Below are 15,364 nucleotides of genomic sequence, written 5' to 3'. Positions count from 1 at the left end.
ACCCCGTGACTTGAACCCGGGCGCTTCAGTCGCATCGAGTCGCTCGCGGGAGGTGCATCGACGCGTGTTCATCTCGCTCCCATTTCGCTCTCGCGTCGCGTTCGCGGTTCGGTCAAACATTCGTGTGTCGCGTCGCGCGTGTGCGGATACACACACATATGTATATATAGATATATATATATTATATATATATATTCGTAGAGCCACATATGTGCGTTACACAGTGCGATAGGAGCAAAGTGGTCGAGCGTGCATGTGCCGGGAGCACCGGAGGAGCTGGATATACGTGATCGCGCCTGGACGCATTCGCTGATCGCCGTCTCTGACCTCTCTTCTCTCTCTTATTCTTCTCTCATTCTTCGCCTCTTTTTTTCCCCCTCCTTCTCCACCGTTTCGCGAACGCACCAAATGTTCGCGCCGCATGCCCCGAGTGCACGCAGCACTGCCGCCTCTCGTTTTCGTCGCCGTCGTCGTGCCGTCTGACGGCGCGTCCGCCGTTCGGCAAACAATCATCGCGTTCCGATACGGTGGATGACTCCGCCAGGAACGAATCCGTAAAAGAAGAAGAAGAAGAAGAAGTAGAAGAGGCGGAGGAACGCAAGGAAGAGAGGAGGGAAACAGGCGCTTATCGCGCGCGCGAGAGAAACGAGAGAGATTCTCGCAAGAGCGCTCGCGAATTTTCCTCTCTCGCGGTTTTTCTTTTTCTCTCTCTCCCTCTTTCTTTCTCTATATATATATCCTGTTCGGAGCCATTTTGCCGAAATGAAAATAATACCGCGAGCCGTCGCGTTTTCCGCGAGTCCTTCGACCCTGCTCGCGATCCTCCTCGTGTGTTGTCACTGTGTATGCACGACGGTGTACGCGAGATCGTTGCACCACTCGAAGACGACGTTCAACGACAACGGCACCGAGCTCGTCGCCAACTGCGACCTGATCAGGCCGTTCTTCGATAGCAAGAACATCACGCTCGTGCCAGTCGTCGGGGATCATTTTCCGAAAAGTAAGTGGATTTTTTCCCACTACTCGAATTTCATACCGCTGGCTGGTTGGTGATGTGTCTCGTCCGTGAGACACTCCACCGTATTATCTTATCAATTTTGCATTCCGTTATACGTATGTATATATATATATATATATATGTATATATATTCCGTCACATTTTTCACACGAGAAACACGTACTTACATGAACGCGAACGCGTCCCTCCGGAGAGTACTGTTGGAAAGCGATATCGAAGTCAGGTGAAACTGACATTTCTCTCAAATGGACATACTTTGCATTGTGAGAACGAAAAACGAGAGAGAGAGAGAGAGAGAGAGAGAATTGATAAATATTGTGATTGATTTAATAATTGAGTAAAAACAACACAGCTTTGAATATGTCGATATAAAATAAAAAGGGGTTACTAACAATAAGAGCCAAAAGCGAGATAAAGGCCTTCTACATAATTTGAGGCACTATTTATTAGTTTAAAATTATGCTTAATTAAGTGGACGAGTTAAAAAAAGATATGATTCATTCACCGTTATTTTTTTATCTCGTTCACTTTTAACTTACGTTTAATTTTATTTAAGAAATTGTTTTATTTATACCTTTATTTTGGCTCTTGTTGATCCTCTTTCTATTACCTACATAATTAAGATTATTAGCGCAATCACCGTTCAGCCGAATTTAGCGATACCCCCCCCCCCCCTCTCTCTCTCTCAAACAATCGCGTAATTGGTCGGTGAACTTTTGACTTATTCGCCGTGAAATGAGGCTACACGGTTCGTTCGTCAAAATAGTTTCTTTCTTTGATATCAGATTTTTAATGTCAGATTTAATTTAATAACGTTTCAATTTTTTCCTTAAAAAGATTTTATATGTAAATTAATAACGTGTGTCAGTATTTTCGAATATTTCCAATAACTCGTGGTAATCAAATGTTGATATATAATAATATGCAATTTCCACTAGCTCGATAATAATTATTAATACCAATAACAGACTTCAATTGTATTAATAGTTCTCTCGATATTGACCTATACACTTATTAATAATACTGTGCGGTTACAAGTGCTTATTAAAATTGTTGATATTATACAATTAACATTCAATATCTAATGTCATTAATATTGATATTGACATTATTCGGTATGCAATAATAATATTTCGTATTAAATGTTATGATTTTTGCGTGAATAAATTTACGCGCAAATTATATCAAGCATATCTTTTCCTCAAACGCGCGCAAATATGCAATTTTTCGCAAATAACGATCGAAAATGTGATGATTAAACAAATGCTCTATTCTCGTATTATATTTCACTGATTATAAGACACTAAAATCTCTGGAGCTTTTCGGAAATTTTTCTCTTGGAAAATGAATTGGAATCACAAATATTTGCATATAATTGCATTCGGAATTTGGGTACCTTGAAAATTCGAGAGAGAATTTTTTTTAAATCACCATCGAACCTCTGTTTCGCGCGATTGACTCTCCAAGTGGAGATGAGATTTGACAAAGGAGGAATTTAACGCCTCTATCGATTCTCCGATGTCGAAGAATCCGTCATTTACATAACTATATCGTTCATCGTAACACGACTATTCTTTTTGCCAATTTTTCTTCCTTCTCTCTACTCACACACGTTTCACTTCCTTGTTGATTTTGTGATTTATGTGATGTTTTTTCGAACTTGGAAACTATTAATCCTATTGGTTAACGTACACGACTCCAATGTCACGTCATGTGATTGCATAACACGTGTCCACGGTTTTTTCCATTAATTTTACAAGTTATTCGTTTACGAACATGTATGTGTGTGTACATGTGTGTAGAGAAACTTATTTTTACCAATTTAAAAATAAAAAAGGTATCATTACAAATCTAGTTCTCCCGATAAATGATGTTAATGTTCTCTTTAAAAAAAAAAAAAAAAAAAATATTGACGTTCTACACAAGTATTATATATTTATCAAAATTTACAGACAGCTACGTATTTTCTTTTTTTTTTTTACTCGTGACCTAATCTGCATTTGTCCTATTTCTTATCTTAACATTGTTAGTCTTATTTTTAAGTCTTTTATTTCTCTGTAAAAGTGTTTATTTTTTAGTTCTCTTTAAAAGTTTGATGTTTAAAAAATCTAATATATTTGTATGCTAATATTCAATATATCTCTACAGACACGTGTTTATTTATTAATATTTACATTTCTGTATTTACTTGTTTATACAGTGTTCTTTTATTTTTTGTACATTCACATTTCTATATATTCAAATCCGGTCTCCACATAGTTATCCATATTTTTATTCGTGCTATACATATATATATATATATATATATATATATATATATATATATATAGCTCGGTCTTTAAATTCGATGTAGCTTCGTTCGCTAAACCGGTTCCCCCAGAAGCGAAGAGGAATGCACGTCACCGCGAGATTTCGATCGATTGCGACGCGGCATATTTTCTGATCTCGCTTGAAATTATCGCGCGGAAAACATTATTATTATCGTTTCCGAACCGCGGCTATATTAACACTAAATGCATGCGCGTTCGGCGATTGACATTTTCTATTTATTCAACATTTTTCATATTTAATATGTCAGATTAGAACGAATGGAGCGACAACAAATTGGAATCAGAATATATCTGTGAATTTTTAAATAATTTTTTCGGGAAATAAGAAAACAATTAAAATTTTTTTTATATATATATATTGAAAATATAGGTATAATGCTGCACTTTTATTCTTTACAGCTTTACACTCAATTGCCATTTAATAAATGTCTCAGAAATACGATGAAAAATATAAAAAATATTATCAATTTATATCGAAATCTTAAAAAGTGTTAATTTACCAAAGCGTTCTCTTTCGAAAAATGGAAAATCCTCTGGATTACGTATTGGGATTATATAGCGAAAATTCGGGTGACGCGAAAACGTATACAAACGAAATGTGTAAAATTGGAAACTCGCCGATTAATTCGATTGAAACGAAATTCCGTTTGTGCGCGCGATAAAACAATATTTGATATAATAAAATTTCCGTTTTTCGATCGAGTTACAGAGATTATATATACACGATCGCATTTCGATTACGTTTACGACTCTCCTTTCGAACAATCTCGGAAATATAGGTCGGATCTCACCGAAGCTTTTAACTCGATGTCGAGTTTATGCAGTTTGACGTGCAACTCAAGTTCCTCCTGCCCCCTCCTCCCTTAATCGTGCTCCAATTTGATTTAGCTCCTCCAGTGGAAAGGGGGAGCGTTCCAACGCGTGGGTGACGTTGCGCAATAATAATGCGAAGCATCTTTCTTATTATTTTTTTTTTTTTTCGTTTTTTTCTTTTTCCAGCCTGCCATGGCAAGTGCTGCGGCGAGGAGATGGAGGATCGTTTGAAGCAACAAGCTCGGACGGACTTCCACAATCTGATTCATCATCATAGCAGAAGTATGCAGGGTCTCCTCGTCACCACCGCCGACGCTCTCAGAGGTAGGATATATACTTTATCTCTTCTCGGCTTCTCTCTACAACGTTTTGCGTTGCCGAGCGAAATGCGTTTTTCGCAAGACGCGGATAAATATACGTGCACATGTAAATCCGTAATAACTGTAGTATCTGTGTGGCTACTTTCGGAAATGTTTGACGCATCTGCACTCAGAAAACATAAAAATTATTTAAAATTATTTTCATCAACGTTAATTTGTATTTTGGGAAATTTAAATGATTATCATTAATAATTAATCAGCTGTGTTTGTACATGTGTATAATCGATTCTATTTTTCCCCAAGTTATGGGGAATGCGATGCTATATAGCTGCAATGATAATCTTATAAATAATTTATCGAATTAGAATCGATTTATAACGTTTGATAGACGAAAATCGTCCATGAAATGAGTCTTTGACTGTTGCACATTTTCATGTGTCATTTATGTAACAAAATTTTGAAAAAGCTGTTGCTAGATATCAAGTATTCGCGTTTAATTATTGATATAAAATAATGTGTAGTCCACGACACAAACGTGTTAGTAAATTGCACTTTCAATGTTTTACATCAGCAAATAAATATATTTTCGAATCCTACATAATAAAATAAACGAGCAAAATTATGTTTATTTATTCGAGAGAGAGATAAATAAAAAAGCAATGTCATCATTAAATTATTAGACTCTAAAGAAAGAGAGAACTATAAAACTGGATCAAGACTAAAGCGAATAAATAGGAACAAATAAATATTGGCAAACGAGGCGTGAAGAAGCAATTTTCTTTATTTTTTTCTTTATTCTCTTTATTTCTTTATTTTTTTTTTTAGAGAGACGCGTAGTTTTTATATACAAAATTATTAATAACATTTCTTCGGCGATTCTCTCTTCGCTGGTCGCTGACATTCACCATCGGCTTAAGAGATTCGTCGTTATTATAATATTCGTAACCTGTACCCGGGATCTGGGATGTATGAAATTCCGCATCCCATCCACAGGTAACGGAGAGAGCGATTTAGTAGTATAGAAGAGAATGACCTGCGGTTTTATTCTTCGTTTTTGGCGTTTTTCCATTAGAATCGCTAAGGAGCTTATTCATTCGTCCTTCGACGCGTTTGGTTTATAGGAATTTCCATCGGTCGTTGTGCATCGATAAAGGTCCGACAAAAGGTAGGAGGAGAGGTGCCCTTCTCTCTTCCTGGAAAAAAAAAAAAAACAAAAAAAAACGCGTCTCCATCGCGTTCATTCTACATCCGGTCGTTGACGACACCCCGAGAAAAGTAGTGGAAAAAAAAAAAAAAATTCTCGCGAGAGACGAGGATTTTTCGGAATACTCAGAGACTCTACCTCTCGTGTGTTGTGCCGGTCTTTTCTCTTCTCGAAGGATCGAAGTCTCTACCGCCTTATACGGGGACGAGAGAGCGCGAATCCCTCCTCTCTTACCGATCATCCTCTCTCCTTCCCCCCTTTCTCTCGATCCATCTCTTTTAATTCCTGGGCATCGGCCGCGCTCGTTTAGATATGCCGCAAACATGTCACTCCTTATTTCGAGCGTTTATCTCGACGACGCGCGACGAGCTGAATATTCACATACGAGAAATTAACACCGCGATGTCAACTCGCGTGACTCATATGAATCTCCTGTTGCTTTGCATATTAAATCTCGTTGCTATAAATTATTGTAAATTAATTCTACATATCGCTTCTCTCGTTGAATATATATATGTATGTTGAATACAAAACAGATTACTCCCACTTTACTTCTTTCTATATATTATAGTATTTTAATCGCGCGAAATCTTTGTGACCTTTTCCCTTTTTTTTTAATTTTTTGAAAAATTTGACCTTTCACGTATCGATCCATGATGTACAGCTCTTCAGTCACCTCGATTACGTGATCGGTCCGGTATTTATATCGGTGTGTACGCTTAACCGGTACGCACACATGTACGTATGCGTGCACATGACAGACGGGGGATGGAGATGGAGAAAGATAGCGGCAAAGCGTGTGGAAACGCGAGGCGCGTGTCGTTGCCTCGGTAACCCGGCGTCTAGAATTCAAGCACAGACTCCGCGCTCTGCTATTTTCGATGCCGCGAAAAACTTTTCCTCTTTCTCTTTCTCGTTGCATCGCAAAGTATTTGCAGCTTCGTCGCGTATGGCGTCGGCATTTTTTTGCAGCCTCGTCGAAGCTCAACTCTGCGATCTCCGAATTTTCAAATTCCATTCAAGCTGCGGTGATTTTGTTAGCTCGTGCGCTATTTTTTTAAAACGAGATAAAGAATTGATCGATTCTTCGCATGCATCGTTGATATACTTTGTTACTGTCTCTTCCTGGTAGTCAATTTTTATTTCACGTCTCTAATTGTGACGAATATAATTGTGTAGATTTATGGACTGCAGTTTGGTTTTAAATATAACTGAATTTTTGTCTCTTATTATTTAACAACTTAATTAACTTTAACTTATTTTGACTATTTAAAAAATTTGCACTGTTAGACATTATTGAAAAACATTTTCCTTTTCTACTGCTTGACATATTTAGATTATAAAATATTTTATCGCTCTTAGAAATATTTCAAGAAAATTTTTCAGGATAGTTCTTTTCTTTTTAATTATTTTGTTAGTCTATCGAGAAATTTGTAACATTAAATTTTTCAAATTTCTCAATTGTCTTTTTTAAACACTTGTGTTTCAAAAATTTGTTACGTAGCATTATTTACTTAGGTACATAAAGTATATCGAGAAAAAGATTTTTCGATAAGATTTTTCAATAAACGGAGAAGGAGGGATCAGAAGGGATTAATATAAATGAAATGTCTCGTTTGTCTGATTAAGATCGATACAATTTCTCATAGAAAAACGAAAAGAATATCGCGATCATTGTCGGATTTATTTCCGTCTCTATTCGGCGTCTTATTCGAATCTCCGTAATTGAAGGAAAACAAATCCGAGTAGTTGCGCGCGACACAGACTTTTGAAGTCTCAATTATATAACGCAGGGATAATCCGCCTCGACAAATAACGTTTCACTCAAGGAAAATGTAAAGGGTCCCGTTCTTTCTTTTACTAATTGTAAGCGAGAGAGAAAGGGAGGGGATTGCGATGACGGCTGCGAGATATCGCAACGCGCGCATTTTTATATGTGCCATTAATTTTAATTAACGGAGACATATCCTGGAAAGAAAATTAAACCGCTTTACTCTCCGTTATTCCATGGCGCGACTTTCGTTCGCGAGATGTAATTCCGATGTCGCAAATCAGATATCGGAACCGGTATATTTTCGGTCGATTCAATTTTAGTATCGTGCACACATGAGGTTGCCTTTTCGCGAGAAGAAATCGATATTTCGACAGAAACATTCTGAACGATTCCGAAATTAGTTGATGTATTGAGATCTTGCACATTCTGAAATTTCATATATTACATATTATGTATTTTTTTTATTTAAATATTTTATTTATGTCTTATAACTCTTCTTCTCTTTCTTATATTAATAATATAATAATATACTTATACTAATTATATAATTACATTATAATATTTTATAATTATATATTATAATATCGTATTACAATATAATATTATAATATATTATAATTATATAACATCTAATATAATTTATATTACATATTTTTTCAATAATTTTGATTTAATTATGATTTACTATATATATTATCAAGTATATATATATATATATATATATATATATATATAATATTATGCATTACATTGTTGCTTTTTTTCGCAATACTTGTATATGTGCATAATATTACTAGAGCCTTCAAAATTATTCACAATTGACATTTTTACTCTCAATAATGAATACCATCAATATAAAAACCTTTCGCTTATTATTGGCCACTTGTCACTTCCCTTAATAGGATCATTAGAACCGTGGGGTGCACACTTTTGGAGGGCGATGAAATGTGCATAGATTCTTGCCTGAGCCACTTGAAACTGAAGCGAGAATCGAGAAGCGCTTCTCGTTCGTTTTCTTCGTTTTATGCGTTTAGCGATTAAGCGACCTCGCTCCTTCTCTCGCACCGTCTCTTAAGCACGCTCCTCTTGTCACTCTCACGAAATCTCAAGTAAGCGCATTTGCATGAGGAAACATTTGATCGAGTTAGATTACGAAAAGAACTGGTAATAAAAGAAAGAAAAAAAAAAAAGAAACGCAAGGCTAAACCGCTCTAACGAATTACGTACAAGGTCGAATATATCAATAGAGTTTCCGGACAGCTCAATCACCGCATTTAATTCTTTCAATTTTGTGAACACAATTTTCTTTAATTTTAATTTTTTAAATATTTTTTAGTATAATTTTTAGAGATTATTTCTTTTTTTTTTAAACTTTATATTTTTTATCTTTATTTTATTATTATTATTATTATTATCTTATTTTATTATCTTTATTTTCTGTAATTTTTAGAACAAATACAAATACAAGTATTGATTTGTTTTTGAACAAAAAATATATATTTGTCAGAGAAAGTATTCGTTGTCATTTTGTTACATTTCATCTAAGATATAATATTTTCGGAAAAAAGGAAAAGAATTTAAGAAGTAATTCTTGATAATTTTGTCTAGTCACTCGAAGACAAAATTATCACATCGTAATAATGCCACAAAAATGCTCCGATTTATCGTTTTTATTATCTTAAACTTTAAAAGGACACTCTTTCACTCTCCATTTTCAAACAACTATTCTTCGACTTTATCTCTTTTGAATATATATATATATATGTTGCTATGAAGAAAAGCGATTCCGGAAAAGATTGTAAAAGTTTTCGACGCAGTTATACGAGAGTGGCGCGATATTGAAAGAGAGAGAATGCCCTTTTCGCAATTTCTTCTCGGCTCGCATTGAAATAAATCGTATTAAAGGGAGCGCGTCTCTCTTTTTGCAGAGACGGTAATTGTTCTGCTGCGAAAGTCGGAGAACAAGACGCTGATCATGTTCGACCAGGTGTACCGCTCGATGGCGGTGCTGAGCAGACCCTCGATCCGGTCGCTCTACCAGGCGATGGTGGACTACGTCTCGTCCGCCAATACCTCGGACGATCTGCAGCAACCGTTGACCCGGGACATTCTGCAGGAGCGCTTCCGCGAGTTCTTCACGCGTCTCTTCCCCATCGCCTATCACTTCGCTGTCAATCCGCATCAGGATCGTCGGGATTTCACCGAGAAGTTCAAGTCCTGCCTGTACGAAACGATGGACGACATACAGCCGTTCGGCGATGTGCCGCAAGACATATTTAAGAAGATCAGCAAGAGTCTGGAGGCCACCAGAGTGCTGGTGCAGGCTCTGAGCCTCGGCAAGACCTTTCTCGACAGGACCGACAGCGTTTTATTCGCCGCCGAAGGCGGCAACAGCCCTCAACAAAAGGCCTGCTATAACGCTTTGGTCAGGATGACCTATTGTCCGAAGTGCAAGGGAATTGGAAAGGACGTACGGTCCTGCAACGGTTTCTGCATGAACGTAATAAGGTGAGTCATGGTCGATGTATGAGGAGAATTTCAAAAATTTCCGAAACCAATATCCCTTTTGACACGGGTGTCGAAATGGAGATGACAAATCCGCAGGATACGATGAAAAGCGCAATAAATCAATCGAACAAGGATGCTTTAGTAGCAACTCTTGCTCTCGTCGATTAATTTTGCTGTTGAAGCGCAGTCGTTGAATGGATAATTATTATAATTGTTTGAAATATCTCGTGCGCGGATCGGGAAATTATATATTTTTCCAATTTCTCGGATTTGTAATTATTTATAATTGTTACAGAGAGATTGTTATAATTATTATAGAGAGAGATTTTTGATCGATTCGCGTAATAACCGTTGTATCTTCGCGTTGCGAGAGCGCGTGAAAGAGAGAGAGAGAGAGAGAGAGAGAGAGAGAGAGAGAGAGAGAGAGAGAGAGAGAGAGAGAGAGAGAGAGAGAGAGAGAGAGATTAAAAAATGCAAATAAACGTTGCAGAGGCTGCCTGACGGAGCCGGCGTTCGAACTGGATTTCGCGTGGGGCGGATACGTGGAGACGGTCGGGAGGCTCATCGCTGCGGTGGACAACGATAACAATCCTCTGGAACTGAACATCAAGAATGCCGTCAGAGAGTTGGACTCTCGCATTTCGGATGCCATTATGCACGCGATGGAGGACGGCCCGTTGCTCGAGGAGAAGGTAAGTGCGAGAGTGTTTCATATTCATATTCAACAGGAGGCCGGCCCTCCCGATCTGTTCGGCCGCCTTGACCGCCGATAGAGAATTTTGATGACGGATCAGCTAGCGCCGCGATTTGACGTTGATGTCGTTATAAAATAATCGCAAAGTCGTATATATTCGTAATATCTCGGAGAGATATTATCAACGCTCTTCCCCTCTCTCTCTGAAAGTATAATATATGCATACATTAGGGAACGTTTGAAATATTTGAACATTTTCGTACAAACATTTTACATTAAAGTACATTTAAAACATTAATAATTTTTCATTCTAACCATCCTAGATGTCATAAGACAGGCATTATTTATAACTTAGTAGACCGAGCTCTGTTATTATCTCATCCGATGTTTCATAAAAAGAATTTAGAATTAGTCATAAATATTTTAATAAACAACGGCTATCCTCTCGATCTAACATTCTCAGAAATCAACCGTAGAATTAAATATATCATTGCTAATGAATCTAATACAATAGCAAAAAACAACACAGCGAGGGGTGACAACGTCTGTAATGATAGAGACCAAAAATTTATTGCTATTCCGTACGTGGAAAGAATTTCTGATCTAATAGCCTCCGAACTTAAAAAATCCAATGTAAAAGTGGGATACAGAATTTTAAAAAAATTGGACGGAATCATTAAGACGCAGAAAGACAAGGATGAAATTCAGAATAATGCTGGCGTTATTTACAAAATAAGTTGCAATAATTGTGATGCAACTTACATAGGACAGACAAAACGACAATTACACACAAGATTAAATGAACATAAGAATAACATAAAATTGGATTCTGCGAGACATTCGGTTGTCTCGGAACACATTGTGAATTTAACACATACATTCGATTGGGGCAATACCAAAATTCTAGATCATGAAAAAAATTATCATAAAAGATTAATTTCAGAAATGTTATACATTAAAGAGCAAAAGAACAGTATTAATTTAAAAAAAGACACCGAACTTCTTGACAGTTCTTATTTTGATGTTTTATCTAAATTGTCTGAATCTTCTTAACATAGAAATATATATAATAACCTTGTAATGACTAAATAAATATTAGTTGGCGTTGTCCCTTCGACGTATCATCATGCTCTATAACAGTTACGTTACACAAGAACAAGTATAATGAGGATAATAATCGCGAGTTTCTCTTGACTTGACACTCTTGTAAGTACTGTCGCTTTATTTTAATAATAAAAAAAGATTTGTTTGTAAATTGCTCTCTAGAGTTACATGTCACATTATTTCTACAGCACATGTTTAACACACTGACGACTGTCGGATCATAAAATTGGACGTTGTTTCAAAATGTGACATCGAGAAAAACCTGATTGTCGGTTTTATGCGTTTACCAGCGATAAAATTAGATCTATCAGCGTCCGGATTCAGTTGAATTTTTGTTTCTTAATATAACCATGTACTTGTCATGTTGCGGTATATTCAACATTTATAGTAATTTGTTAATTAATCTAGCAGTTAGATATAGTCTCTTTCTAAACAAATTTTAATTTGTCATTTTCAAAGTAATAATATGTCTTAAGTTTTTGTATTGAAAAAGACAGTTGTACTGTCGAAACGTTTACATGTTTTTTAATAACTTAATTTATTCCTTAATAAAGAATCTGTTAACATCTTGATTATTCGGCTCGCAAGTTGGCCTATTATTGATTGTTTGATTAATAATTTTAATTTAATTTTTAATTCAATATTTAAAATATTTGAACATTTTACATTGTTTTGTTCACCAAATAATAATAGACAACATAATATACAAAAAAAACATATATTACACCCTTTTTTCCGACATTTGTCACACATTCGTCTGCCATACGATATAGCGTGCCCCATATTACCATCCTCGAGACAATTCTTCGTTCGGTGAACACGCATAAGTTATATGCCCTCTCTCGCGCCATCGTTCGCCTCCTTCTCGACGTCGTCCTTCCCTTCTCGTCTCTTACCTCTTCCACCACCTATCTCTTACCTACGCCACGATTTCTCGTCCCTTCGTTCCGGTTCTCGACCCCGAGTCCCGACGAAATGGGCCGCTCCGCTCGCGCGAGCGCGCGGGGAACGCAATTAAAAGTTTCTCACACGGGCGGTCACGCCGCGCCGCGACGACAGGATCGATCTCCTTCGCTTAGAAGCCAGATTCCCGCCTTGTCTCTCTGCGGTCTCTCTTCTTCCTTTACGTTCCCACTGAAATCGATTCGCGGTTGCTGATTGTCCTCGGTCACCCCGTTTCGCCTTAGCTAATCGACTCCTTCTTGCAACTATATACTCTCGCGCTTTAAATGTATGTGTGAAACGTTTGTAATTTTATATTTAGATTCGTAAAAACAAATACGACTTACTTCTTTATCCTTCGTACCTTCAAACAGTTGATTTGTATATTTTCGTACAAGAAACGGTCGGAAAAATTTAATTCAGATTTTAATCGAAGATTCGATTTTTTATTTTTGTAGTCTTATAGTATATCCTGTTTCGACTTGACGTAGCCAATTGTGTGGCTCTCATTTCGGGGTACATCCTCTGGATAGGTCAGAGAGAGGATATTTTATATCCGCCTCTAATCGCGCGAGTCTCTTATCGCGCATCGATTTCGGACTCGTCGAATCGCGAACAAAGGTTTGCCTTACGAACCGAAGCAGGACCGGGAAGGAAAGAGGGGGTGGCGGGCCCCCGTGAGACCGGCGGCAGGTCCCCTGTTCGTACCTGTTCGTACCTGTTCGTACCTGTGCCTGTGCGTCTTCGCGCTCACGTGTGTGTATATATGTTATACCTACCTATCTACCTACCTACCTACCTACCTACCTACCTACCTACCTACCTACACCCGATACCGCACCGTATAGACCTGTTCGACCCGCTGCATTCAGAGAGGACCCTCTCTCACTCATACTAATAATTCCGCCGGCGGTCGGCGGCCCGGGCGCATTCTGCGAGCATTACGTGTCTGCATTCCACGTGCAGGCCCTCGATCTCCCTTTTTCACTGCGGCGGCGGCCGTGGGGGCCCCGGGGATCGTTAAGGTAGCACCTTAACGGCCTTTTTACGAAAAGGCGCCCGACGAGGTATTCCCCCGCAACCCCGTGAATGTCCCTCATTATTATTCATCCCGCGGCGCCCCGCGCGCCCGTATATATATATATATATATATATATATATACACGAGAGCGTTTAACTTGTTCCGTCCCGACGGATATTCTCTCTTTCACTCTCTTTCTCTCATTTTTTTTTGGCCCTCTCTATCGGGAGAGCAGTTCGACAAAAGTCACGTTATACACCCTGTACCACCCCCTCCTTCAGTTCCGGATTAGCATGGGAATTCTGAGGCGGGAGAGTGGCCTAAGTAAAAGGGATTAGCGAGACGAACCTGATGGAACCTGGTGCTAATCTTTGAATCTTATACAAGGGATTTTGTTATTTTTGCCTGTAAATCGTATGAATTGTCATAGAATGGAAAAAGAATTTCTCGAATAAGGAGCGTCTCGGTTGGTGCGTGAAAAAGTTGACATCTCTCTCTCGTTATTGGCGAATCTCTCCTATAATGCCAGATCTTTTTGTCGAGTAACAAATCCGATGTGAAGAATGTATCTTACTATTTGTCGTGGCTCTGGAACGACGGTTGTTGAATTATGCGCAGGAATATAAGTGCTTTTGCATGAATCTGACATTAGAATCCGCTGAAACTAGAACTCTGTCAAAATTTCAATCCTAATAAAAATATCTCTCTTTCTTTCTCTCTCTCTCTTTCTCTTCGAAGATCTTAATTAAAAACTATTAAAAAAAAGAACTTTATTTAAAAATTGGATTTTATTATTATACGCGATGTTTCTTCTTTATATAGATATAGACAGTTGATATAAAAAAAGTCTCTATATTGATACAAAAAAAGAATTAAAATTTTATTCGCTCGTGTGCAATCGGACATTTTCTCTTCTCCCTTTCTAGATAAATAAAATTTTCGTAGGAATATGTCTCTTTTCTCAAACGATTCATTCGAACGTGCAAATTATGCTCGAGTATTTGACTGAATTATTTGAAAGAGAGGGAATTCCTTTTCCTGAAATCCTCTTTGTTTGTCTTGAGCGACGAAGACGAGCGAATTGTCCATATCCTTACGTGTAGGATCGTCGTCGTTTCGCGGAGATCCTTCGCAAGTCCTCGCAAAGAAATATCCTTTATCCCCCGGGTGGCGCCTGAGATCCTTATACAACTCGCTCGAGCGCTTCCATAATTGGGCGAACACGAAAAAGGAGGCATTGTCGTCTCGCTTTCTTCCCCCTTTTCAAGCGGAATTAATCTTTCGTCTCGTTATTCGTCTTGTATCCTCTTTTTCCCCACACCCACATTTTAACAAGACACAAAGACATTCGTGATCTCGTTTTCGGGTCGCGATCGATCTCCCTGGAATTTTTTTTCCCGGAAACTCTTAATCCGAGGATTATCGATACTTATCTAGGTATACTTGTCGCTCGAATTCTTTTTAACAAAGAAAATATTGCGGGTGAAATATTTGCGATGGGATAGGTGTCGCATTTATAAATGGAACATTTATTAATATTTCGTTGTAATTTACCTTAATAATAATTTTTGTTTAAAATTTTGACGTGATAATTTTATATGTTCTAACATTTCGATTTATGTGATGTACGTTTTAG

The 15,364-nt window shown here is 37.7% G+C and overlaps 1 protein-coding gene across 1 annotated transcript in view; it reads left to right on the top strand.

Annotated features, from left to right (window-relative positions):
- The first annotated feature begins 13 nt into the window (after nt 1-13).
- Dally (division abnormally delayed protein) overlaps nt 14-15,364 on the top strand; it is a 48,595-nt gene continuing 33,244 nt past the window's right edge. The window contains exons 1-4 of the mRNA XM_083032402.1: nt 14-1,000; nt 4,348-4,485; nt 9,388-9,967; nt 10,458-10,659. Coding sequence (XP_082888528.1) covers nt 763-1,000; nt 4,348-4,485; nt 9,388-9,967; nt 10,458-10,659 — 1,158 coding nt within the window. The 5' untranslated portion in view covers nt 14-762. The remainder of the gene's footprint in view (nt 1,001-4,347; nt 4,486-9,387; nt 9,968-10,457; nt 10,660-15,364) is intronic.

This window comes from Prenolepis imparis, unplaced genomic scaffold (genome assembly GCF_030444845.1).
Source record: "Prenolepis imparis isolate NDT839.2.m4 unplaced genomic scaffold, iyPreImpa1.0 SCAF_2, whole genome shotgun sequence".
Classification (NCBI taxonomy): Eukaryota; Metazoa; Arthropoda; class Insecta; order Hymenoptera; family Formicidae; genus Prenolepis; species Prenolepis imparis.
Note: the sequence above shows the minus strand (reverse complement) of the source record. Positions and strands in the feature narration are given on the sequence as shown.